Below are 26,997 nucleotides of genomic sequence, written 5' to 3' on the forward strand. Positions count from 1 at the left end.
CACATGACAGATATTCCTTCTTGATCTTTCCAAAAAGACATGTTTCATTCCATCTAACACCTACTTATTAATTCACATATGTACTCAACAAATATTTTTACTGGGCACCTACTATGTGCCAGGTGCTGAATCACATGTTAGGAAAACAGTAAAGGGTAAGACACTCACAGTTCTGGACCTCAGGGAACTTACAGGGCCCCATTCCCTGAAATTCATCATTTTCAAAATCTGTATTTGGCTGTAATCTGGGAATAGCTGCCTATGCTCACCAGCCCCCATTCTTCTCTGCAAGCCACGTGAAGCAAACTAAAGGCTTCATCTTCTCACCCTTCTCTTTCCCCTCCAGGGTGCAGGAGAATGGTCAAATACTCCACTGAATCTTAAAAAGCAGAGTCTGCACCCCACTGTGCATGTGACCTAAAAGCCCGCTCCTGCCAGTTCAAGCTATTTTAACACAGTACTTTCAAATGTAATATAAAAAGAAAATGATTAAAATATAATTTCTTCAATAATTCTAACACTGGGTGGTCCACTTAGGAGAGACTGTTATTTTCTTTTGGGATTTGCTCTAGCTAGCCAATTTTCTGCAATAACCATTTTCTACTTCTGTAATGAAAGGAGACATAAGTGAGATGAAAAATACATTTACCATCTATGTAAAGGTCTAGGCAGTTTATCAAGCCATGTATCACACTGCCCATTCCTACCACCACGGTCCAAGCTCTGCCAGTTCTCACCTGGTTTACGGCCATGGCATCCCAACTAGTCCCCCACTTCCACCCTGACACCCTGCAAACTCTCCTCAACACAGACGCCAGAAGGAACCGCTCCTCTGCTAGGAACCTTTCAGTGGCACCAATTCTCACCCATAGTTATAGGCAAAGTGGCCCACCAGGCCCTGCACAATCTGCCCTGTCACCTCCCTGAACCTCGCTCCACCTCCTCCTTCCTTGATCATTCCCTCCACTCCAGCCACCCTGGCCTCCTTGGGGTGCTCCAGACTCTTTGGCACACTCCTGCCTCAGGACCTTTGCACGTGCTGTTCCCTCAGTCTTACACACTCTTCCTGCAGGAGTGAAGTATGGTTCTCTCGTTCTTTCCCTTCAGGTTGTTGCTCAAATGTCACCTTCACAGGGAGGACTTCTCAAAAACACCCTAAGTACAACTGCTACCCCTGTCTCCACCCTGATACTGCACGACCTCCTTTCTTCCTTTATTTTTCTAGAGAACACTTATCACCTTCTACTGTACTTTCTAACTTATTCATCTATACATGCATGGACCCTTCCTGTCATTAGAACATGAAGTCTAGCCAGGTGCGGCGGCTCACACCTGTAATCCCAACACTTTGGGAAGCCAAGGCGTGCAGATCACTTGAACCCAGGAGTTAGAGAACAGCCTTGGCAACATGGTGAAACCCCATCTCTACGAAAAATACAAAAATTAGCTGGGCATGGTGGTATGCGCCTGTGGTCCCAACTACTCAAGAGGCTGAGGTGGGAGGATCACTTGAGCCCTGGAGGCAATGGTTGCAGTGAGCTGAGATCATACGACTGTACTCCAGCCTGAGCCACACAGTGAAACCCTGTCTTAAAAAAAAAAAAAAAAAAATGAGGTCCACAGGGACAAGAATTTTTGCCTCTTTTGGTCACGGCTGTATCCCCAGTCCTGGAATGGTGCCTGAAATATATGTCACCAGCACTCAATAAATATATTTCACTGAATGAGGAGATTTAACTAGGAATCCAGCTCTCTACAATAACGACATCATGTGCAAGAATATAATACCAGATTGCACTTTTTCCAACAGCCCTTCCAGAAAAAATAATCGATTTTTTTTTTAAACATGTTTGCAACACCTGTGCCTAGGGATGGGAACTCAAACACCTGTCCCTCCAGAAGACAGGAAAGCCTTACCTCGATTTTCAGGCTGTCATGCTCCACTGTGAAGTCAAGTCTGGAAGGCGCCACATCAAAGGTAATCCTCTCCCCTCGATAGAACGGAATCTGGAAGGAAGAGTCTGTTAATCACTAAGAACCACGAACATGATCAATCAGCAATATTAATACTCGATCTAGCAGCCCACAAATGACAAGGGGTTCAAGACAAGCCAAGAGAAATGCTCATCATAACCATTGCAGATTTAAAAAGAGGAAGCCTTGCCCTTTTTGTAGCTATTACTAAGGGGTGAGTATCTCATCTGAAGTTACTTCTTAACAGCGTTTACAGAGAACTGCAGGCCAACCATTTTTTCTTTTAACACCCAAACAGCATTGGCTTTTACTGTATCATGAGAGTCCCAGACATAAACAGAACAGAAATCTGCTTCACTCACCACTGTGTAGCCCCCACTTGGCAAGGAGTAGAAGGAGAACAAGCCATCTTCTCTGGAGACCGTGTAACACAAATACACCAGACTCTCGTCTTGGTGTTGGAACCCAGGCACTGGTGAGACATTGCAGCCCAGGACATCCTACGCCAGGGGGAAAAAAAGACAAGACTTCCTTTTCCATTTACATGTTCTGAATACCATCAATTAGCCACATCATAGGAAAATTTCTGTAAGTTTCACGTCAATATATGTGTTTCTGAAATCTAAGACACATTAATACAGATAAAAGGAACAAAAATCTTGACATTCAAGTTATAAAGTTAAAAACTGCCACAGTCTTCTCAGGAAATATGACATGACTGTCCTTCCTTATAATGGGTCATCATTCTCCAAATAAGGAAACGGAGGCTCAGGAAGGTAATGTGACTGGCCCAGGGTCACACAGCTAGGAAGAGGCATTTGTTTAAACCTGAGATTTGTTTAAACCCAGGTCTGATTTCAAAGCCTGTGTACCTTCCATCACATACCACTGCCTCTCAGTGTAGATGTGCAATGTCTTGTGAGTCAACAGAGACACATGATATTCTTGATTTTTTTTTTTTTTTTTTTTTGAGGCAGTCTCACTCTGTCACCCAGGCTGGAGTGCAGTGGTGCGATCTCAGCTCACTATAACCTCCACCTCCCAGGTTCAAGCAATTCTACTGCCTCAGCCTCCCGCGCAGCTGGGACTACAGGCATGTGCCAACACGCCCGGCTAATTTTTTTGTATTTTTAGTAGAGACAGGGTTTCATAATGTTGGCCAGGCTGGTCTAAAACTCCTGACCTCAAGTGATTCACCCGCCTTGGCCTCCCAAAGTACTGGGATTACAGGCCTGAGCCATCACACCCGGCCTGAGACACATGATATTCTTAAGTGTTAAAATGATAAATCAACCCAGACCTGCATTTATTAAAACAGTATGTTCTGGTCTATAATCCCCCACCCTCCTACCCTTCACACCATCTCCTTTGTTCTTTTCTTTGCTTACCTCTTTAGTTACTAAAGAAGAAAAGAGAAGAAACTTCACCCCTTTCATGGGCTCCCCATCACTTCGGACAGAGCCAGACACATTGTAGCCAGCAACTATGAGGGGACTGGCCGCATTGGCATTGGAGTTGGTTACACGCACTGTGGTGCTTGCCTATAACAGAAAAAGATTTTAACTGGTGAAAAAATAAACACTTGCAAAGTGTCTAACAACATGAGGACATGCTGAAGCTAAAATATTAACTGGGAAACGTAATCCATAAAATTGCTTATTAGGATGATCACTTTTTTTTTTTGAGACGGAGTCTCTGTCGCACAGGCTTGAGTGCAATGGGGCAACCTCGGCTCACTGCAACCTCTGCCTCCTGGGTTCAAGCGATTCTCCCGCCTCAGCCTCCCAAATAGCAGGGATGACAAGCGCCCGCCACCACGCCTGGCTAATTTTTGTATTTTTAGTAGAGACGGGGTTTCACCATGTTGGCCAGGCTGGTCTCGAACTCCTGACCTCAGGTGATCCACCCGCCTCAGCCTCCCAAAGTGCTGGGATTGCAGGCGTGAGCCACCGCGCCTGGCCCATTACTATTTTTCAATGCCCAAAATGAAGTCAAAGGAAATGTGCCAAAATGTAAATGACAATGATTTTATCTATACGGTGGCATTTTACTTATATACTTTTCCACCTTCCAAAATTTCTAACTTTGTTTCCACCGCTTTATATTCCTCTACATGTTCCAATTTTTTTTAATGAGCGTATTTTGTTTTTCGATGTTTAATGATACACAGTGTTAATTGAAGATTAGCCTAAAGCTGCCTTCTTACATATTTTAAGTTTGGCCTAAAGGTTTCTCTGTACATAGTGCCAAGTCTCAACCAATTGCAGCAGCCATCCTTCAACTACTCACAGGCGGCCAGCTGTTCAAACCATGTGCAAATAAGACAAACGTCCAGCTGTAACCAATCCAACTGTTTCTGTCCCTCACTTCCGCTTTCTGTCCATCACTTTCTTTTTCTGTCCATAATCCCTTTGCAATCACACAACAGTGCCACAGTTGCTGTAAACCTATTCTGGCTCAGGAGGCTGCCCAATTGACAAACTGTTCTGTGCTCAATTAAACTCTGTTTAATTTGTCCTAAGTTGTTCTTTTCATAATACATGTATATTTTTAAACATTTTTGTTAAGGTACAATTTACACAAAGAAAAGTGCGCATATTCTAAGCACACGGCACAGGGCTTCTCACAAGCTGGGCACTGGTTACCCAGCAGAATAGCACCAGCAAGCCAGAAGTGCCCCCACACTTGCTTCCGGTCACTAACCCCCGGAGAAGGATAAACATTATCCCGACTTCTACCACCATGCTTTACTTTAAAATCCCAATCTCATATTAATAAACTCAGATTCTTCTATGCAGACAATTAACATACAATGTAAACCTTAAAATCTCTTCTATTTATAAATATGTAAGCCCTTTCATTTCGAATTTTTTTTTTTTTTTTTTTTTTGAGACAGAGTCTCACTCTGTCACCCAAGCTGAAGTGCAGTGGTGCAATCTTGGCTCACTGCTACCTCCACCGGGTCCCAGGTTGAAGGGATTCTCCCGCCTCAGCCACCCGAGTAGCTGGGATTACAGGCACATGCCACCATTCCCGGCTAATTTTTTTGTATTTTTAGTAGAGATGCGGTTTCACCATGTTGGCCAAGCTGGTCTCAAACTCCTGACCTCAAGTGATCTGCCCACCTCAGCCTCCCAAAGTGCTGGAATTAAAGGCATGAGTAACTGCGCCCAGCCTTGAATAAAATATTTTTAAATGTTGCTGCAGAAGAGAAAAACCCCCAAAACCAAAAGTCATAAACAGTAAGAAGAGACATCTAGGTGTGAAACTATCATCAATTATAAATGCATAAAACCTACAGAGTAAAAAAATAATAAAACCTATAGGGTAGAAGCTGAAATACTGATTCCAATGCTTCTTTAGCAAAAATGAGATACAGCTTCTGTACTAACACAGAAGCTAACACGTCAAGATGTCCCTTAATCTTATTTTAATTTGGTCTTTCACAGCTATTACAGAACCTCACCTAGTAGGTGGAGTTCCTTTTTTGATCTTGGACTATAAACTATTTCAGTCAAATAAAACAAGATCTGCTAAAGAACACTTACATACCTTCTAACCAACTAAAGAAATTAAAAAAAAAAAAATTCAAGATGATGGCATACCCCAAGACCCCTCCTCCCTCTTTCTCTAGAAGTCAGTATCATTTTGAACAGTGTCTGCTATTCCCATGTATGTCTTCATAATTTTTCTACATAAGACTGTATCCTCCCTATCCCTACTAAAAACAAAAAATTAACCGGACATGGTGGCAGGTACCTGTAATCCCAGCTACTCAGAAGGCTGAGGCAGGAGAATCGCTTGAACCTGGGAGGCACAGGTTGCAATGAGCCGAGATCGCACCACTGCACTCCAGCCTGGGCAACAAGAGCAAGACTCCATCCATCTCAAAAAAAAAAAAGACTGTATCTTTAGCTAGGTAAAGTGGCACACGCCTGCAGTTCCAGATCCTTGGGAGGCCAAGGTGGAAGGATCGCTGAAGGCCAAGAACCAGAGGCTGTAATGAGCCACAAATATGTCACTGTACTCTAGACTGGGCAACAGAGCAAGATCCTGTTGCAAAAAAAAAAAAAAAAAAAAAGACTGTATCTGGCCAAATGCACTGGTTTACACCTGTAATCCCACCATTTTGAGGGCCTGAGGCTAGTGGATCATTTGAGGCCAGGAGTTTGAGACCAGCCTGGCCGACATGGCAAAATCCCACCTATACTAAAAATACAAAAATTAGCTGGGCGTGGTGGTGCATCCCTGTAATTCAGCTGCTCAGGAGACTGAAGCAGGAGACTCGCTTGGACACAGGAGGCCGAGGATGCAATGAGCCAAGATCATACCACTGCACCCCAGCCTGGGCAACAGAGTAAGACTCCATCTTATAAAAAGAAAAAAAAAAAAAAAAAAGACTGTATCCGTAAATGATGTTATCACAAGTATTTAAAATCATATTTCCTTCAACTCTATTTTTAAATGTAGTTACATTGATATATGTAGCTCTGGTTCATTCATTACTGCTGACATACAGCAGCCTACTGTATGATGGAACCCCAATCCATTCTTCTCTTAAAAGGTATTTAGGTTGTTTATAATATTTTGCTATTACAAACAAAGCTGCAATAAACATTCTCATACATTCTCCTCGGGCACACGTCCCACAGTTTCTACAATGTTTAGTATATTTACAGATTTCTGTTTCAAGCTGAAAAAAGAACAAATAAATCTCATCAGGGCCTTCTGTTGTTGATTTAGTTTAAAATAGCTATAGTTAATAAAACAGATCTATTTCACAGCAGGAAGACAACACTGTCACCTAAAACTGAAACCAACACAAGCAACATCTGCTACAGTGAGGAGTTACACCTTATAAATAACCACCAAACTAATCAATGGCACCACTGGTTCTTCATCTAGCCCTGGAAAAACCATAAATTCTTTTCATATCCTAAATTGAAAAGCCCTACATTTGTTCCAAGACCAGCATATTATTGGCATGGCTACAGACGTAGCTGTCACACTCACCTCTTTCAACGCCCAGGTTGGATGAGTCGCGAGGATTTCATAATCTCCAGGCAGAACTTTGAAAAATGCAAACCTAAGAAATACAAAATAACCATTTAGCTTTCTCCAAACCACCCAAGTATTTCTAATTTTAGGACTAATGTAATGTAATTTTATGACAAGAAAATAATGTTCGAATTATTGCAAGCTTGCCATTAGCTTGTTAAATGAGCATGAATGAAATTCAATGCTTCACTGTGCAAATCTGCATCAAAGAGCACTTATTGAGCACTTACTGTGTGCCAAGAGGGGTGCTCCATGTGCTGATAGGAAGGAGGAGGGCTTACATCTCCCTTAATCTCAAGGATTTCTGGCATAAAACCAGTCCTTGTAGCACAGCAGCGATCAGTCACAGAACATTCGACTGGGTTTGACAGAGGTGACAGGCATGAACTGACAAGGAGAAGGGGACAGAAGTGTCCAAGGGAACATGTGGGAAGGGAGAAGTAGGATGAAAAGAACAGAACAGATGCACAGGCTGAGGGGGATGCTGACACAAGATGATGCCAACGACACAGGGCAAGGTAAACCATGACAAACGTTGAATCCCACAGAAAAAGCCTTTAGAGAAACACAGATAAGCTATTCTGGGTTTCTGTACAAAGCAACTGAGATAAGAAACCAGCAGCTGATGAAAATTACTCTCCTAGCCATAGACAGACTAACACCAGAGTGAGCAGAGCTAAGGCTGGAAATGCTGCTGCCAGTATGCTAACATGTTTATCCCCTCAAATGTGTAAGGCAACTGACAAATTAGAAGGCTAATTTCAGTGAAATGAACTAGAAAATGCATTTGATTTCTTCTTCTGTGGTATTTTATTATATCAAATCTTGCCTGTAATAACTGGATAGGGCTTGGAAATCATGTTACTATAAAGTATTGTAGACTGAGCTTCTATTTCATTTTCATATCAGCCCAGTGCCACAAGTTTCACTGTTTCAGTCAGTGCAGTTGAAAGGTATTCAGAAGGCTCAAGACGCTATGTTTTTCTAGTAAGGTCAACACCAAACTACTAGCCCAGAAAAAAAAAATTACAGCTCCATATTCCTGCTACACACCAGGGCTGGAGAGGCACCAGTCAAGCAGAAGTAAATGTTATTTCAAAAATGACAAGTAGTTTCAACAATAGTAACTTTAAAATTGAATAACCTACTGACAGACTCATTAACTTCTATTTTGCCATTTAGTCAGTTTGTATATTAACGGAGTTAGTAATGATTTGAACGCTTTCAGAATTATCAGTATGAACTATTCTGGCATTATTCTTGGCATGTCTGTTAACATTTACAACTCAACTATATACATCCATTAAATAAATGCTTTAAATCTGATTCAGCAAGATCCGTTAAGCATCAGTTCCGACTACAAAACAGTTTTGATATAATAATGATAATGATTTTTCTAATCATAACTAAGCTAACCTATTTGATCTAATATGCCAGGCAGCTTGAAGTAATAATATTAATTTCATCTTTCCAGTAACCTTAGGAGGTAGGTTCCACAATTATCTTCATTTACAAAAGAGGAAACTGAGGCACAGAAGGGTTAAGCATCTTGCCCCAGGTCAGCCAGCCAGCAAATGGGGGAGCTGGGATTTAAGCCCAGGCTAGCAGGCTCCAGAGCCAGGCTGAGCTCCTAAATGGAGACCCACTAAGCCCCAGGCCTTGAAGCAGGTGCTTTATGGGTATTAACTCTTTTTTTGTTAGTCTGAGACAGGGTCTTGCTCTGTTGACAAAGCTGGAGCACAGCGGCACATGATCACGACTCACTGTAGCCTCAACCTTCCAGGCTCAAGCAATCCTCCTGCCTCAGCCTCCTGAGTAGCTGGGACCAAAGGAGCATGCCACCACACCCAACTAATTTTTTTCCCCCATGGGACTCTGCTTGATATAATTTTTTAAATTATTTGTAGAGATCGAGTCTCCTTATGTTGTCCAGGCTGGTCTCAAACTCCTGAACTCAAGTGATCCTCCCACCCTGGCCTCCCAAAGTGCTGGGATTACAGGTGCAAGCCAATGTGCCTGGCCAGTATTAACTCATATTTAATCATCCCATCAATGCTAGGCCAGATGGGTCAAATGGCTTCCATTTCACACTTGCGGAATGCAGCACTCTGAGGGGCATGAACTCACCCAAAGTTAAGAGGATCGGAACCCAGGACTCCCTGAATCCAGACTCCCAAACCCAGCTCCATGACCCCTGTCACAGCCTGGCTCTAAGGCAAGACTGGGAGACAGGACGCTACTCACTTTCCGCCGGGCTGTGTAACTGTGGACTGGATCTTTGCTTCGGTCCCAGTGTTTCTCAGAGACACCTGAACTCCCGCAGGACCCAGGGGCTGCCCTTTGCTGAGGACCTGCCATGGAGAAGAAGGTTAGGGCCCACCCAGCAAAGTATCCTCCTCTCAAAGCACTGGCAATCCTGCTTACAACTCCCAGGTGGAGCCAGAAACCTTCTCATTGAATCCCATTGAAAAGATGATATAAATCATGGATATGTTTCCTGGGGATGAATAGAAGAGGGAACAGTAACAGTAAAATAAGACTCTCTGTTTCAATGAATCTAAGACATCATCAGTTATAGATATACCATTATTGGCCTGGCCGGGTGTGGTGGCACATGCCTGTAATCCCAGCACTTTGGGAGGCTGAGGCGGGCAGATCACCTGAGGTCAGGAGTTTGACACCAGCCTGGCCAACATGGTGAAACCCTGTCTCAACTAAAAATATAAGAATTAGCTGGGCGTCATGGCACATGCTTGTAATCCCAGCTACACGTGAGGCTGAGGCAGGAGAATCCCTTGAACCCAGGAGATGGAGGTTGCAGTAAGCTGAGATCACAACACTGCACTCCAGCCTGGGGACAGAGGGAGACTCCATCTTAAAAAAAATAAATAAGTAAATATACATAAAAATAAAAATATAAAAATTAGCTGGGTCTGGTGGCACATGCCTATAATCCCAGCTACTGGGAAGGCTGAGGCAGAACTGGTCGAACCCAGAAGGTAGAGGTTGCGGTGAGAGAGACTGCACTACTACTGCATTCCAGCTTAGGCTACAGAGTGAGACTCTGTCTCAAAAAAAAAAAAAAAAAAAAAAGATTCACCATTATTGTGCAAACCATTGAGAAAGAAAAAACTACCCAAGATCCCCATCTCAACAAGAAGCCCACATACAGCTGGGATGGAAGGGCCTCCCCTTCACCGCAAAGGCAGAGGAGAAACAAGCCCATCATGAAGAAAAGGACGGGAAGGAAGGAAGCACATCCCAACCTCAGGCACAGGGCGGGTGGAAGCAAAACGACTCTCCCCCGAGAATCTGACCCGTGGGAGCTGGGACACACACCCGTTAGCACTCTAAATTCATACCACCACGGCGGTCCAAAAAACTCTCAGAATTTAAATGATGGGAATCCTCCCAGGTGAGTGGCAGAAGCAGATGCACGCTGCCTCTGGAAGAAGCTGACTTCAGTTCACCCACAGGGACAGCAAGATGCCACAAGGCTTAGGGAGTGCATCCTTCCAACTCGGCATCCCTGTAAAAGGCCATCCCGGGCATAAACACTAACAGCGGCTGGGTGCATAGCACACACCTGTAATCCCAGCACTTTGGGAGGTGGAGGTGGGTGGATCACCTGAGGTCAGGAGTTTGAGACCAGCCTGGCCAACACAGCGAAAGCCAGTCTCCACTGAAAATACAAAAATTAGCTGAGCATGGTGGCGCATGCCTGTAATCCTAGCTACTCGGGAGGGTGAGGCAGGAGAATTATTTGACCCTGGGAGGTGGAGGCTGTAGTGAGTCAAGATTGCACCACTGCACACCAGCCTGGGCAATAGCTCTAGACCCTGTCTTAAAATAATAGACAAATAAATAAATAAATAAATAAATAAATAAATACACCAACAGCCTATGCTCTGGAAGCAGAGGGGATGACCAGCAACCTCAATCTCACTCCTAAGTACTCCTGCTGCATTCTACACAGAATGAAGCACAGAGTTCACAGGCTCTCTTGCTGCTTTTCCATGGGTCCCCTATGGGATCAAAGTCCCCGGGTTAAAATATCCTGCATCTTTTAAAGAAAGGATTTACCATACATTATAGAGTGAACAGGAAAAATAATCAAGTTCCAAAGACAAACCTTGCCGTTCACAGAGAACCCAGTGAAGACAAAGTTGATGTCCCCGCCCTTTGTGCAGATGTCACTGACTCCATCCACATGGAGCTCCACGGTCATCGGCTCTGAGGGATGAAGCGGGGGAGGAAACAGGGGCACAAGACACAGAGGCAAGCTTAGTTGTGGGGTACAGTGAACCTAAGTAGAACTTAGGTTCTAAGTATTTTTATTGTTAAGTTTTCATTTTACTTTTGAACACTTAATACACTCGTGTTTCCAAATCCAAAGGTACAAAAAGGTATTCAGGGAAAAGTCTCTCTCTCACCCCTATCCCCCGAGCCTCCTGGTTTCCTGCCCCAGAAGGAACTCATGTTTAGAGTATGAAATAATTTTGCAACAGCCTTTCAGCCAAGTTGTATCTCAGAGTTCCAGTGAAAATTCAGTGAGCACCAAATAATTTTATTTATTGAATACTCATCACCAACCAGGCACTGAGCTAAGTGCCTTTAATCCTCACAATTATCTTAAGAGGCAGGCAGTAATAGCTGCAATTTAGTGAGGGGTAAATTAAGGCACAGGAAGGTTAAAGGAGCTCCCAAGATCACAGAGCTTCTGAGTGACAGAGCCCCAATTCAACCCTAAAAGTCTGGCTGTGGATTTGTTCCCTTACCAAGTGCATGAGCTCAGCCATGTTAAACCAGGACCACAAACTCCAAGGCCACAGGCGCCTCACAGGTTCAAAGTGAGCAGAGCATCCTCGGGGGGACTATGGCAAATTGAAAGGGGACAACCGCCACTCAAGTCTGCCAACCACTGCCATGCTTTGCCAGACCTTCCAACTTCTCCAAAAAACTGGAAATCTGGATTTGATATACTATCTCTTGATTTTTCAATATCAGCAATTAACTCCATTTTTTTTTTAACTGAAGAGTTCATCATAATAACGGTTAAGGTTGAGTTTTTGAAAGGTTAGGAAGAATGTGGAGTAATGAGTACAGAAAAAAATGAAAAACCATGAGATGAGATTTTCAGGTAAGATGAATTGCACACATGCTTGCACACGCATGTGCACACACACACATGCAAAGACTCCAATAAAAAATGGGCAAAAGACTTGAACAGGAACCTTACAAAAATAGCTAGCCCATGGCAAATGAACATAAACATACGAAAGTGTGCAACCTCATTGGCCATCAGAGGAATGTAAATCAAGGCTACAGTGAGATAATACCACACTCCCACCAGAAGGGCTAAAATTATAAAAGCTGACGATACCAAGTGTAGGCTAGGATGCAGAGCAATGGAAACCCTTGTACACTGCTGGGAAAGCACAAACTGGTGCATCCACTTTGGATGTTTGGAAACACCTAAAGCTGAACATGTATCAACTCTACGGCTCAGCAACTTTACGCCTGTGATACACTCAGCAAAAATGCAGACACACGTGTATCAAAATATACATACAAGAATATTCACAGGAGTGCTACTCTTCAGTGGCCAAAATTGGGAAGCAACCCAAATGGCCATTAACAGTAGAAGAGATCACTGATACAAAATATGAATATAAAATATAAATATAGGCCAGGCATGGTGGCTCATGCCTGTAATCCCAACACTTTGGGAGGCCAAAGCGGGCAGATCACTTGAGGTCAGGAGTTCGAGACCAGCCTGGGACAACATGGTGAAACCCTATCTCTACTAAAAATACAAAAATTAGCCAGGTGTGGTGGTGCACACCTGTAATCCCATCTACTCAGGAGGCTGAGGCACAAGAATTGCTTGAACCCGGGCAGAAGTTGCAGTGAACCGAGATCGCACTCCAGCCTGGGCAACGGAACGAGACTCAGTCTCAAAAAAATGAAAAAAAATAAATAAAATAAAATGTAAATATTTTATAAAATGTAAATCATTTTATATTTATGCATCAGAATTCTGAACAGCAAAGAGAATGAACTAGAGCTACAAATGATACAGATAATGCTCACAACGTTGAGTAAAAGAAACCAGATATTAAAAAGTACCCTGCATGATTGCATTTGTATAAAGTTCAAAACAGACCAAATGGACCTTTAATTTGTAGAAGGTCAGGGTGGTGGTCACCTGGGGGGGTGGGGCGGGATGGCTAATGAGCACCCAGGATGGGGACTTCTGGGGTGCTGGTGAAGTACTATCTCATCATCTGGATGGTGGATACATGGGTGTGTCCACTTAGTGAAAATTCATCCAGGGCACTTTTCTGAAAGTGTAATTCAATTAAAAAGCTTCTCAACAGCACCAGTTGTGGTGGGGGCGGTGGGATGTGGCAAACACAACACTCCTCCAGGCCACCAATCTGGACTTCTGCTTTGGCCATGAGCAGGGCTGCATTCCTCTCCAGCTTTCTGGAATGTACCAGCCAGGACCCCCCTCCCCGCCACCCCTGACTACAAACTGATAAAGAGATGCTCCCACAGAGCCAAATTAGCTGTCAAGCTGCCTAAGCTTCATTTTAGCCTTTGTGATGACAGGTGCTAAATTCTTCCTTGTCTAAGGCACAAGCAAGCCTGATATCAACAACGGTGGTCCCTACTCCTCTCCCCCGGCCATGGACTGGGGTCACTCACACCTGCTCTACTGAAACATCAAGAGTCTCTCCCTTTCAAAAATGTAAACTACATCAAAACAGACCCTCTCTTCTGATCTCAACCCTATCCCCAACTCTCCAGCTACGCTTGAAGGCAGTTATATGAAGAAAGTTTGCAGCTTTTGTTGGGAGGTGTGCAGAAAGGCTGTTTCTGAATACTGAGTGCTTGCTAATTACATGCCAGCCACTCTGAACACTCAGTATTGATGTATTAATCTTCCAAGTACAGTATAGTCCCTGTGGGGCAGGGAATATAACGACCCTAGCTCGACAGTGAGGAGCAAGGCTGACAGGGGGAAGTAACTTATCCAAGGTTACTTAACTGGTAAGGCTTAAGGCTGACAGTTTTCTCATCTCGTGGGACATAAATCTGGATTTTGATGACAAATCTCACCATGTTTAAATGTTTCAGTTAATCCCATAAAAAATAAAAAAACTGAGGGGGCTGAAAAAAAAGCCATCCTGGGACAGGAACCAAGTCCCCACTCCTGGTTTCTGTACTGTTCTATAGTCACATAATGAGTGAAACCGCCAGGGAAGAGTTTCCAAAAAGGTACAAGAAAAGATGTCTATTTTTCAAAGGTGACAGAAAGCCTTAAGGTAGATTAAGGTATATCCAAACTCAACCAGAGTGATGGGGGCAGGGAGGGGAGGAATACAAACCCTCCTCCATACTGGAAATGATCCTTAATATTTTAATAGTTTATGCACTCTGCTAACCTAAATTAATATTTGGCATATCAGCTAATCTTTTACAAAGAATGTCTAGTCATTCAGTTAACTTACCAAAACTCCACCCGAGGGGAGGCTCAATCTTCAGAATGAAATCCCCCTAAAAGGAAAAAAAAGAAAATGTAATTTCAAGAAATGAGAATTGTGACTCTGGTTTAATTTATTTTAGTGTTATCATCTAAACTAAAATTTTTACACCGGAAATGAAATTCTAAGGGTAAGCCTTGTTCTTCTAAATGGTACTGAGCACTGCGATTCTCTTCAGATGCTACAAGCTGAAGTTGAACACCAGAAGTTTTCATCTGGACAATCAGAAGACAGTGCTGAAGCCCATTCATGAGTTCTAAAGACACTAGGTTCAGCCATTCACTGTCTTTTAATACTAAACATAAAGTCCCATTAAGCCCTCACATGCCTACAGTTGCAAAAGTTAGCATAGTTAGCATGTATCTTCAGGAACTAAAGTCACTTCTTAAAACTAGATTTGGCCAGGCACAGTACCTCATACCTATAATCCCAACACTGTGGAAGGCCAAGGCAGGAGGGTCACTTGAGGCCAGGAGTTCAAGACCAGCCTGAGCAACATATCAAGACCCTATCTGTACAAAAACATTCTTAAAAAATTAGCTGGGTGTGGTGGCAGGCGCCTAAAGTCTTAGCTACTTAGGAGGCAGAGGCAGGAGGATCACTTGAGCCCAGAGGTCAATGTTGCAGTGAACCATAATCACGCCACTGCACTCCAGCATGGGTAGCAGAGGCAGATCCTGTCTCTAAACAATACATTAACTTATTAATTCAATAAATAAAACAAAACTAGATTTTACTTATCAACCTGCTTTTTTTTTTTTTGAGACAGAATCTCGCTCTGTTGCCCAGGCTGGAGTGAAATGGTGCGATCTCGGCTCACTGTAACCTCCGTCTCCTAGGTTCAAGCGATTCTCCTGCCTCAGCCTCCCAAGTAGCTGGGACTACAGGCATGCATCACGACACCTGGCTAATTTTTTTGTATTTTAGTAGAGACGGGGTTTCACCATGTAGCCCAGGCTGGTTTCGCACTCCTGAGCTCAGGCGATCCGCCTGCCTCAACCTCCCAAAGTGCTAGGATTACAGGCATGAGCCACCACATCCGGCCTTCTGGTTTCTTGAGTCTGATACTGATACTATGTAAAAATTAAACAGATTTCAGGACAGACCCAGCTAGTCTACCTCTAGAAATCAATCCTATGCATTCTAGATGAATAGTTAAGTTCAAGAATATTTCCTGGTGTGTTATTTTAAAATTACCATTATTTTAAAATTGGGGAAAGTCTATATGCCCAAATAGTTAAATAAATTACAGTTTGGGTTTGACTCTGACACACTATGCAGCGATTAAAAAGAAGGCAGTAGGCCGAGCATGGTGGCTCCTGCCTATAATCCCAGCACTCTGGGAGGCTGAGGTGGGCAGATCACCTGAGGTCAGAAGTTCAAAACCAGCCTGGCCAACATGGTGAAACCCCATCTCTACTAAAAATAAAAAAAAAAATTAGCTGGGTGTGCCGGTGGGTATCTGTAATCCCAGCTACTTAGGAGGCTGAGGCAGAAGAATCACTGGAACCCAGGAGGCAGAGGTTGCAGTGAGCCGAGATCACGCCACTGTACTCCAGCCTGGCTGACAGAGTGAGACTCCATTTCAAAAAACAAAAAACAGGCAGTAGATCTATCTATGCTAACGTTGAAAGCATGCAAGGGGAAGAAACCAAATATCCCTCTGGTGTTGAAAGCATTAACACAGGGGAAAAAATGAAACTGCAGAATAAATCCTATTGTTTGATTCTATTTGTATTAAAAACTATATCAAAATCAAAACTATGTATATTGACTTTTTGCAACTTCCTATGAATCTGTATTTCCAAATAAAAGGTTTATATGTGGGAGGATGGGATTATATAGATAGAGGTGTTTGTGGATACAAATCTATGTGCATGTGTGCTTGTGTGTATTTGCATATATGCATATGCATGTGTGTCCATGGATATCTGAATAACTAGAAAGCAAGTAGAAAGCAATCTGTTAGGATGCACATCAAAATGTTATAAGAGGGCCGGGAACAGTGGCTCACACCTGTAATCCCAGCACATTGGGAGGCTGAGGCAGGTGGTTCACTTGAGGTCAAGAGTTCGAGACCAGCCTGGCCAACATGGTAAAACCCCGTCACTACTAAAAATACAAAAAAAATTAGCCAGGTGTGGTGGTATGCGCCTGTAATCCCAGGTACTTGGGAGGCTAAGGAAGGCAAATGGTTAAACCTGCGAGGTAGGGGTTGGAGTGAGCCAAGATCACACCACTGCACTCCAGCCTGGGAGACAGAGTGAGACTCTACCTCAAAAGAAGAAAAAAAAAAAAAAAAAAAACTTTCTCAGAGGTTACCACTACAGAGGGAGGTAAAATTGGAGGGAAAAGGGTACAAATTTATTTCACATACTTCTAAAGACCTTGACTTTTTTTCACAAAGTTCATGAATTCATATACTACTTGTACAATTGTTTTAACAATACTTTAAGCTGCTTGCAAGTCACGGGTTCTATGAAATCAGAGTTTCTCAGCCCTGGCACTACTGACATCTGGGCTGTCGTGGGCAGCACTGTAGCACATTTAGCTCCATGCCTGGCCACTACTCACTGGGTAACTGTAGTGCACAGCCAGATGTCACAACAAAAACGTCTCTAGACATTGCCAAATGGCCCTAAAGACACAGAGAGCCACTGTATTCGTCAAGGCAGTTTGTAAGTTGTCTCCCTCCGAATGTGCCTAGGATTACCATATTCCACCAATAATTTACAAAACAGATGAGCATTTGCTAGTGTAGGAAAGGGCACGGTGAGTGCAGCCTGGTGAGGCACACTAGTGACTTCCCATCATAAGTGACAAGCAGTCGCCTCTTACCTTATCATACAAAGGGATCATAAAATAACCATTATTCGGGGCACAGTCTGTCTGGTATTTCAAAGTCCCATGCTTGGTGTACAGCTTTATCTGGAAAGGAAGGAAGGAAAACAGAAAATATAACATTGCCTTTGGGAATGAACTACACATGTTACACCTGAATATACTCAGTCAGTATGCATTCACTGAGGACCTATTATACGCCAGTTTTTAATACGGAGCATTACTGCGGACAGAGGGAAATCCGCAAAGTCTCTCCCAAATCATGTGACTCAATGTTTTTCAGATTAGAAATCACCTACAGCCTATTACAATGCCTTATTTTTCAATGCTTTTCTGTTTATTTTAGTGGCTGTCTCTAGGTTGCTCCTGTAAGTTTCTGGGTCTAAAACAAATTTGCAAACTTTGCCATTAGTAAGGTGCTTATTAACATGCAAATTCCTGGCTGGGTGTGGTGGCTCCTGCCTGTAATCCCAGCACTTCAGGAGGCTGAGGTGGGCGGAACACTTGAGGTCAGGAATTTGAGACCAGCCTGACCAACAAGGTGTTGGCCTGTCTCTACTAAAAATACAAAAATAGTTACCAAGGCGTGGTGGCAGGCACCGATAGTCCCAGCTACTTGGGAGACTGAGGCAGGAAAATTGTTTGAACCCAGGAGGCGGAGGTTGCAGTGAGCCAAGATCATGCCACAGCACTCCAGCCTGGGAGACAGAGCCTTTGTCTCAAAAATAATAATAAAAGTAAAGTAAAATAAAATACAAATTCCTAAGGCCCACCACTGTTTCTCAACTAAAGGTCTGGAATGAGGGCCAGAGATCTTCCTTACTAGCTCTAAGTAATTTCAAACACATGGAGCAACGTTCATCTAGAAACTTAATTTTCTCATTACTTTCATTCTCAGAAGAAAAAGAGATTATTAAAATGACACAGATATTACGTGTCATTTTATTTAATATCTGTCCTCTGCCCAAGGACTCTCTAAAACTCTTACATTCTGAGCATTACCAGACACAAAGTGTTAACCCAGTAAGATGCCCAAATACCGTCTGGGTCTTCCACGTGTCGTGTGGCCTTGGGCAAGCTCATGTTTGGTTTCTTCAGGTGTCGACAGAGAGCCACTCCCTTTCATGTGGTTGTACAGATTCACATCAGCGCATACTAAGCACCTGCTACAGCATATGGATTCAAAGAAAAATCAGTTTGTGGCCAGGCATGGTGGCTCATGCCTGTAATCCCAGCACTTTGGGAGGCCAAAGAAGGAGGATCACTTGAGCCCAGGAGTTCAAGACCAGCCTGGACAACATAGCCAGACCTCATCTCTACTTAAAAAAAAAAAAAAAAATAGCTAGGCATGATGGCATGTGCTTGTAATCCCAGCTACTCAGGAGGCTGAGGCAGGAGGATCACTCGAGCCCAGGAGTTCAAGACCAGCCTGGACAACATAGCCAGACCTCATCTCTACTAAAAAAAAAAAAAAATTAGCTAGGCATGATGGCATGTGCTTGTAGTCCCAGCCACTCAGGAGGCTGAGGCAGGATTGCTTGAGGCCAGGAGTCAGAGGCTTTGGTGAGCTATGATGGTGCCACTGTACTCCAGCCTGAGCAACAGCATGAGACCCCATCTCAAAATAAAATAAAATAAAATAAAATAAATAGAAAAAGCAGCTTGTATTACTATTTAATATCTCTCTCTCTCTGAAGAAAAAGTCAACAGAGTGTAACAGGCAGGGAACACACTGGGCTCAAGGAAAATTTCCTAAATGTACCTGCATGGCTCAACCACTCTGAGGCTCAGTTTCCAAGCCTGTAAAAGGAAACAGTTGGATCTGATGCATCTAAAAGCCTCACCTCCAAAATGCTAATGCTCTGTGACCATGAAACAGACCATGACACAAGCTGCAATGAAACAGTCGAATCTTACCAGCTAAGAAGATGTACAAAGTGACTAACTCATAACACCAACATTTGGGAAAGGATTGGTGTGAAATAATGTGGAACCTGTATGTAAAGTTCTCTGAGGGCAGTGACCACAACTTACATTCCACAGCACCTGAGACAGTGTCTTGCTTACTCTAGGTACTCAGTGAATTTGTTACAGGTGACAAAGAGATTCAGCTGCATGCATTTAAGGCAGGGACTGGAAATTCACCAGCCTAGAGGGGTTAGGGAGTCAACATCAAGGGGCATTCATCCAAAGGGATTCGGATCACTACACAACCCAAGCCAGGTGTGGTAACCCAAAAGCTCAGCTGGTTTTCCAGAGAAATAAAGAACCCAGTTTTTCATGTGCAAACCTCCTGATTGTTAAAGTATTAGCAACCGGTATAATTTTTTTTTAAACAGTAAGGTCCCTGTTAGAGAACAAAATGTCAGTCTCATGAGAGTAGGGCGTTTTGTCTGTTCTGTTCACTGTACTGCTATATCCACAACAGGGACAAGGTTTCAGTATGCGCAGGGGCCCAGTAAATAGTTGTTGACTCAATGAACACGATATAAAAACACCCAGGAGGAGAGAAAGCTGGAGAAGAATGAAGGCAGTTGCACAGAAACACAAAAAACACAATCAAGAAATGACGGTGAAATATCTTGATTCTTTCTACGTCTTTTTTTTTTTTTTTTTTTTTTTTTTTGAGACGGAGTCTCGCTCTGTCACCCAGGCTGGAGTGCAGTGGCCAGATCTCAGCTCACTGCAAGCTCCGCCTCCCGGGTTCACGCCACTCTCCTGCCTCAGCCTCCCGAGTAGCTGGGACTACAGGCGCCGCCACCTCGCCCGGCTAGTTTTTTGTATTTCTGGTAGAGACGGGGTTTCACCGTGTTAGCCAGGATGGTCTACGATCTCCTGACCTCGTGATCTGCCCGTCTCGGCCTCCCAAAGTGCTGGGATTACAGGCTTGAGCCACCGCGCCCGGCCTATTTCTACGTCTTTCATAAAGTACCATCAGGACACAGGACAGCAATGTAATCTATATCAAGATGGCCAGTAGGAAATGTCTGATTTCAGAATCAGAATTACTAAAGAGTGTCCCAGACCATCTGGACAGGCGGCCCTCGGGCTTAAGGAACACACTTCATAATGCGTTACAAAACCTGCTCTCTGATCTCAAGGTCACTATTAGTATGAGGGTGGGGGTGGAGGGGGTTGTCTGTCTTTTCCTTCCTTCTAGAACCCCTGGAAACTACAAGTTGCAAGAGGCCTTACCAGGCAGCTTCTGAAATGCCCTGTGCCATCTACGGTCATACCACCCTGAACGCGCCATGTCCCCAAGGCAGACCCAGAAGGTGGCATGGGCACCCAGAAACATGTACCCAGGAAATCCTAGGAGCCCTGCCACTGCCAGTGGGTAGATTCATTCAATGCCTGACCTCTGACCTCTTCAGAGTAAAAAAGCTGCAAACAAGGGGGCCTTGAAGATCACGGATCCGCTTGTTAAGGAAATACATCTGCTGGGTTCCACTGTTTCTCTCCCAACACCATCCTATAGGTACAAAAACTGAGACCTAGAGCAAGGGCAGGTCGCAGAGCTAGTGGGGTGTGGAAATGACTCCCTGCCCCTCCCCCAATCCTCAGCAACCCGCTTTGCAGAACACAGTGCTTCACCGTTCACTGCCAGCCCTGGAACAGCTCAAAGGTGCTTTCAGAGATCTTTGGGGTCTTATTTCCCAGTCCCTCTCTTCGGCATTTCCCAGGCTCTTCCTTCGTTTTCTCCTAAATTACCTCCGAGGCGCCTGCTCTTCTCCTCTTCCTTGTCCTACCCCAATATAAATCCCCTTCCAAAAATGAGGCCCAGGCCTTGCTCTGGTACCCTCCCAACTACCCGGACAAAGGACCTTCTGCCCCTACCTCCATCCATCCCTTTCCTCTTTACGGGAACCTTTCAGGGTCATAATCCCACCGGGCTGATAAACATTAACAGGACTACAACTTAACTGGTGGGGGGGAGGGGAACTTCTGCACAAATCTCTAGGGTAATTCCAGTAACTACTCATTAAGGCAATCAGGGCAGATGACAACTCTCCATTTTCAGAGGCGGAGGGGAGCCGGAGAAATAAAAAATAGCTTTCCGGCCCCAGAGTTTCCAATACTGATCTACTAGGTCAGAATCTACGGGATGGGAATCGATGCTCTTTAAAATCATGCCGCAGGGTTTGAAGTAGCAGTGGATCAGAACTTCGGGAGGGGTCTGGGCTGTGGAGTTTGGGGGATAAGACTTGTGGTCTCTAGGTTCTAGAATACGGGTTTGGGGAAATCTGAGTTTCAGGGGGTCTGATTCGAGGAGATCTCGGGTCTAAGTTTTAAAGAAATAGGGTCTGGGCTCCAAGGAATTTGGGGTCTGGGTTCCGGGGATCTGGAGTCCAGCTTTTGAAGAACCTGAGGTCTGGCACCCCTCAGTCCTTACACAACCCCATGATAAAAACCTCTCCTCCAGCGCGACTGGGGAGGAGCTGCGGGGAGCCCGCGGACAGCATAGCCTCGGAAGAGGTAAGGGCTCCAAGGACTCCACGCCGCCCAGTGTCAGAGACGACGCCAGCGCGGCCCAGAGGGGCTGAACCACCGGCCCGGTGAGTCGACGCCGGGCCGCGGGGCGGGCGCTCACCTCGATGAGCGAGTAGTTGATCTCCACGTCCGACTTGACGAAGCCCCCGCAGCCCACCACGATGTCCTCCGAGCCATGCGCCGGCCCCACGCCGCTCAGCAGCAGCACCACCGCGGCGGCGACCACCGCGGGCCCCGGCGGTCCAGCGCCCTGGCCCGCCAGCATGGCCAGACCTCCCCCAGCTAGACCCTCCGCAGGCAGCCCGTTCCCGCCCCTCACACCCCACGCCGCAGACTCTTTCCTCCTCCTAGACCGGCTGACAGTCCAGGCCCCGCCCCACCGCCGCCGCCGCGCACGCGCGCTTCGACCCCACGCTTACCGCACCAGAAGAGAGAACTACGACGCATGCTCGGCAAGAAAACTAGACCATCTCTGCCTTCTAGAGGCCTGGAGGACTCGGCGCACAGTCTGGCAGGTGCAACGCAAGGTGCAGGCCTATGGGGAGAAGCTCCAAAGATGAATTCTACTTTAGAATTCACCATCACAGCTGGAAAGCACGGGAGATTTTGTTGGTCGAATTATCTAACAACTTTCTCAAATCTTTCTGACCCACATATTTCTCAGGTAAAATATATAATCCCACAAAAACCTTTAGGGCCGGGTGTGATGGTTCACGCCTGTAATCCCAACACTTTGGGAGGCTGAGGTGGGCGGATCTCTTGAGCACAGGAGTTCGAGACCAGCCTGGGCAATATGGCGAAACGCCGTCTCTGCAAACACACACACACACACAAACACACACGAAAAACGCTTTAGGAATTTGTGTAAGCTGGTGTATTTTTCCATAATAAATGATCGATTTTTTTTAAGCGAAACGTGTTGTTAGCATATTAAGGAAGGTATGTAAGATTTATCTTAATCCTAGCTCTAATAGCATATGCCTAGAAACAAATTTTGGTGAGTTTTCTTCCCCTAAGCGAGAAGTGCATGCAGTCAGTTTACTTTGAATTAGCTCTGTAAAATGAAACATTTGCCTGAAAATAAGTTCAAATCCAGCATATTTTGTCCCAAGAGTGAAATCATATGTACACTGAATTTAACTACCAGTCACCACATCAAAATACACACCAAAGAGGCTGGGCGCGTGTCTCCCGCCTGTAATCCCCGCACTTTGGGATGCCAAGGTGAGCAGATCACGAGGTCAAGAGATCGAGACCATCCTGGCTAACACAGTGAAACCACATCTCTACTAAAAATACAAAAAATTAGCCGGGCGTGGTGGCGGGCGCCTGTAGTCCCAGCTACTTGGGAGGCTGAGGCAGAAGAACGGCGTGAACCCGGGAGGCGGAGCTTAGAGCGAGCCGAGAAGGCGCCACTGCACTCCAGCCTGGGTGACAAAGCAAGACTCCGTATCAAAAAAAAAAAAATACACACCAAAAAATTTGCTTTTCTGACCTAATATTAGAAATTCTTCCATTTTGTCTCAAAAAAAAAAAAACCTAGTGCTTTATTTTGATAGGTTTTGTATTTTGTTTCTAAATGACAAAGTAAGACTGGATTTCCCACTGCAATTTGCCATTGTGGCTAAAACTTAAGCGACAAACAACTAAGAAACACAGGTTCAAACTGTATAGTAGTCAAACCTTCATGGGGGCAACGAGGGAACGAAGGGAATGACACATTGACCTCAGGGTCATAATCATGAATGCATCTGATTTCAGTTTCTCATGCTGCATTTTCACTCAAATACAGTAGACTCTCAACTATTCAGTGATAATGAGACACCATTTAAATAATTAGTATATTTATTGGGGTTTGTTATGTATAACCACAATTGAAATAGATGCCTTTTATGCAAATCACCAGAGGATTGAAAACCACTAGGCTGGGCGCGGTGGCTCAAGCCTGTAATCCCAGCACTTTGGGAGGCCGAGACGGGTGGATCATGAGGTCAGGAGATCGAGACCATCCTGGCTAACACGGTGAAACCCTGTCTCTACTGAAAATACAAAAAAAAAAACTAGCCGGGCGCTGTGGCGGGGGCCTGTAGTCCCAGCTACTCGGGAGGCTGAGGCAGGAGAATGGTGTGAACCCGGGAGGCGGAGCTTGCAGTGAGCTGAGATCCGGCCACTGCACTCTGCACTCCAGCCTGGGCGTCAGAGCAAGACTCCGTCTCAAAAAAAAAAAAAAAAAAAAACCACTAGTTAGGAAGTGTTGGCCTGTGGAAACCTCTCATCTTACAGGATGGGAAACCGAGGCCTGGAGAGGAAAAGGAAGTTGTCTAAGACTCTCTGCAAGCAGCCATAGGTTTTCCAGGAACTAGAGAGCAAGAATTGGGGCCGGGAGCCATGGCTCACTACTGTAATACGAACATATTGGGAGTCTGAGGTGGGCAGATCATTTGAGGTCAGGAGTTCGAGACCAGCTTGGCCAACATGGTGAAACCCTGTCTCTACTAAAAACACAAAAATTAGTTAGGTGTGGTGGCTCAAGTCTCTAATCCCAGCTACTCAGGAGGCTGAGGCAGGAGAATCAGTTGAACTAGGGGGCCACAGGTTGCAGTGAACTGAGGTCTTGCCACTGCACTCCAGCCTAGGTGACTGAGTGAGACTCTGTCTTAAAAAAAATGAATAGAAAAGGAGAAATTGGGGTCCCCAGGTTTTGTTCTGGATTCACCCCAAATGATTTCCTCTGTGTTCTTCTTGACTTTCTGACTATTTCCCTCAAATTCATCTTCAAATATAGAAAGAAACGAAGCACCAGGACTGTGACAACGCCAATTCATGGGGGTGGGATTGGGGCGTGGCTTGCAGCGAGACAGGGATTTAGCTTCCCCATAATTTCCGTCAGTTTCCACCAAAACTGGCTCAGATAAACAGACATAATTAACATGGAAACAGTAGACCTGCCACACTGAGCTGCAGGACAAATCCTTGGGTTCTTTCTGTCCCAAAGCTTCCAGAAGACTCAGGCAGGAGGACAGCTAAAGGGCAGAGGAGGCGGTGCTCCCTGGGTCCAATACTGGATTTAGAGAGACTCAAAAAGACCGGGGAAAACATGCCGTGGGGTCCCCGCAGAAGGCAAGAGTAGAAGATGAGGACAGGACCCCGAGAATTAGCAACGCAGCATGGAGAGTGCAGAGGATTTTAATTCTTCTCCCAAACTGAGCACCTGTGCTTGTCTGTCTAAAAGAACTGAATATTTCATTCCTATCTTGAAATGAATGCTTGCTCACTGCAACAACAAAGAAATTGGAGAAGAAAACCAGGATTCCCCAAGATCACTGCATTACTGCATTTCCATCTTTTTATCGATGCATTTATGCTAATATGACATCGAGTCATTTCTAAGAAGTGGTGGCTGGGTCTTTGACACTTTGCTTTAAGACCCAAGAGAGGGCTGGGCATGGTGGCTCACACCTGTAATCGCAGCACTTTGGGAGGCCTTGGCAAGAGGATGGCTTGAGGGCAGGAATTCTAAAGCAGTTGGGGCAACAAAGTGAGACCAGTCTCCACAAAAAAATTAAAAATTAGCCAGGCGTGGTGGTATGTGCCTGTAGTCCCAGCTACTCGGGAGAGGCTGAGGTGGAAGGTCGCTTGAGACCAGGAGGTCAAGGCTGCAGTGAGCCATGATGGCACTACTACACTCCAGCCTGGCAGAGCAAGATCCTGACTCAGAAAAAGAAAGGAAGAGAAAAAAAAGACTCAAGAGAGGAAGGTAAATGCCTTGGCCTTCTTCTCCGAGTTCCCTAATTTAGGCATGTCCTTTTCTTTTTTTCTTTAAAAAAACCAAAGCCTATTTTATATTATAATTTCATTTATTCAATCATCATTTAGCAAACACCTTTTCATATTAATATATGTCTTCAATGGCATTTTGTTTGTTTTGAGACAGAGTCTCGCTCTGTCGCCCAGGCTGGAGTGCAGTGGCACAATCTTGGCTCACTCCAACCTTCACCTCCCATGTTCAAGCCATTCTCCTGCCTCAACCTCCTGAGAAGCTGAAACTACAGGCACGCACCAACACACCCGGGTAATTTTTGTGTTTTTAGTAGAAACGGGGTTTCACTATGTTGGCCAGGCTGATCTCAAACTCCTGACCTCAAATGATACTCCTTCATTAGCCTCCCAAAGTGCTGGGATTATAGGCGTGAGTCACCGCGCCCGGCTGCAATGGCATTTTAAGCCACTGGTTAGTAACCCATGGCCTAAATCGTAACAGTAATAATAAAAGCTAAGTCTTATGAGCATTTAATGTACATCCACTGTGATATTGCAAGTAATATCTCCCTCAGATATTATGAATAATGCCACAGGGTATAAACCCACTGTGATATTGGGAGTAATATCTCCCTTGGATATTACCAATAGTATCACAGGGTGTACAGGGTGTACACCCACTGTGATATTGGCAGTAATATCTCCCTCAGTTATTATGAATAATCTCAGTGTTTAAAAACATGCTGTGGCCGGGTGCGGTGGCTCAAGCCTGTAATCCCAGCACTTTGGGAGGCCGAGACAGGCGGATCACGAGGTCAGGAGATCGAGACCATCCTGGCTAATACGGTAAAACCCTGTCTCTACTTAAAAATACAAAAAACTAGCCGGGCGACGAGGCGGGCGCCTGTAGTCCCAGCTACTTGGGAGGCTGAGGCAGGAGAATGGCGTAAACCCGGGAGGCGGAGCTTGCAGTGAGCTGAGATCCGGCCACTGCACTCCAGCCTGGGTGGCAGAGCAAGACTCCGTCTCAAAAAAAAAATAAAATAAAATAAAAAATAAAAACATGCTGTACACCCACAATGTTATTAGGAGTAATATCTCCCTAAAATATTACAAATAATATCATAGGGTGTACAACACGGTATACACCCACTGTGATATTAGAAGTAATATCTCCCTAAAATATTATGAATAATATCACAGGGTGTAAACACAGGGGACACACCCAATGTGAAATTAGGAGTATTATCACCCCAAGATATAGTGAATACTGTCACAGTGGGTACACACACTGTGATATTATGGATAATAATATCTCCAGGAA

The 26,997-nt window shown here is 44.7% G+C and overlaps 1 protein-coding gene across 2 annotated transcripts in view; it reads right to left on the reverse strand.

Moving 5' to 3' along the window:
* Positions 1-22,336, reverse strand: part of LOC108529410 (nodal modulator 1) — a 63,961-nt gene extending 41,625 nt beyond the window's left edge. For both annotated transcript variants that reach the window (XM_017871710.1, XM_017871709.1), the window contains exons 1-9: positions 22,015-22,336; positions 17,421-17,510; positions 14,550-14,595; positions 11,165-11,265; positions 9,277-9,383; positions 6,988-7,060; positions 3,363-3,515; positions 2,337-2,474; positions 1,918-2,007 (exon numbers count right to left, since the gene is read on the reverse strand). In XM_017871710.1, coding sequence (XP_017727199.1) covers positions 1,918-2,007; positions 2,337-2,474; positions 3,363-3,515; positions 6,988-7,060; positions 9,277-9,383; positions 11,165-11,265; positions 14,550-14,595; positions 17,421-17,510; positions 22,015-22,179 — 963 coding nt within the window. In that variant the 5' untranslated portion in view covers positions 22,180-22,336. The remainder of the gene's footprint in view (positions 1-1,917; positions 2,008-2,336; positions 2,475-3,362; positions 3,516-6,987; positions 7,061-9,276; positions 9,384-11,164; positions 11,266-14,549; positions 14,596-17,420; positions 17,511-22,014) is intronic.
* Between the last annotated feature and the right edge of the window lie 4,661 nt (positions 22,337-26,997).

This window comes from Rhinopithecus bieti, unplaced genomic scaffold (assembly GCF_001698545.2).
Source record: "Rhinopithecus bieti isolate Rb0 unplaced genomic scaffold, ASM169854v2 scaffold_6876, whole genome shotgun sequence".
NCBI classification, from domain to species: domain Eukaryota; kingdom Metazoa; phylum Chordata; class Mammalia; order Primates; family Cercopithecidae; genus Rhinopithecus; species Rhinopithecus bieti.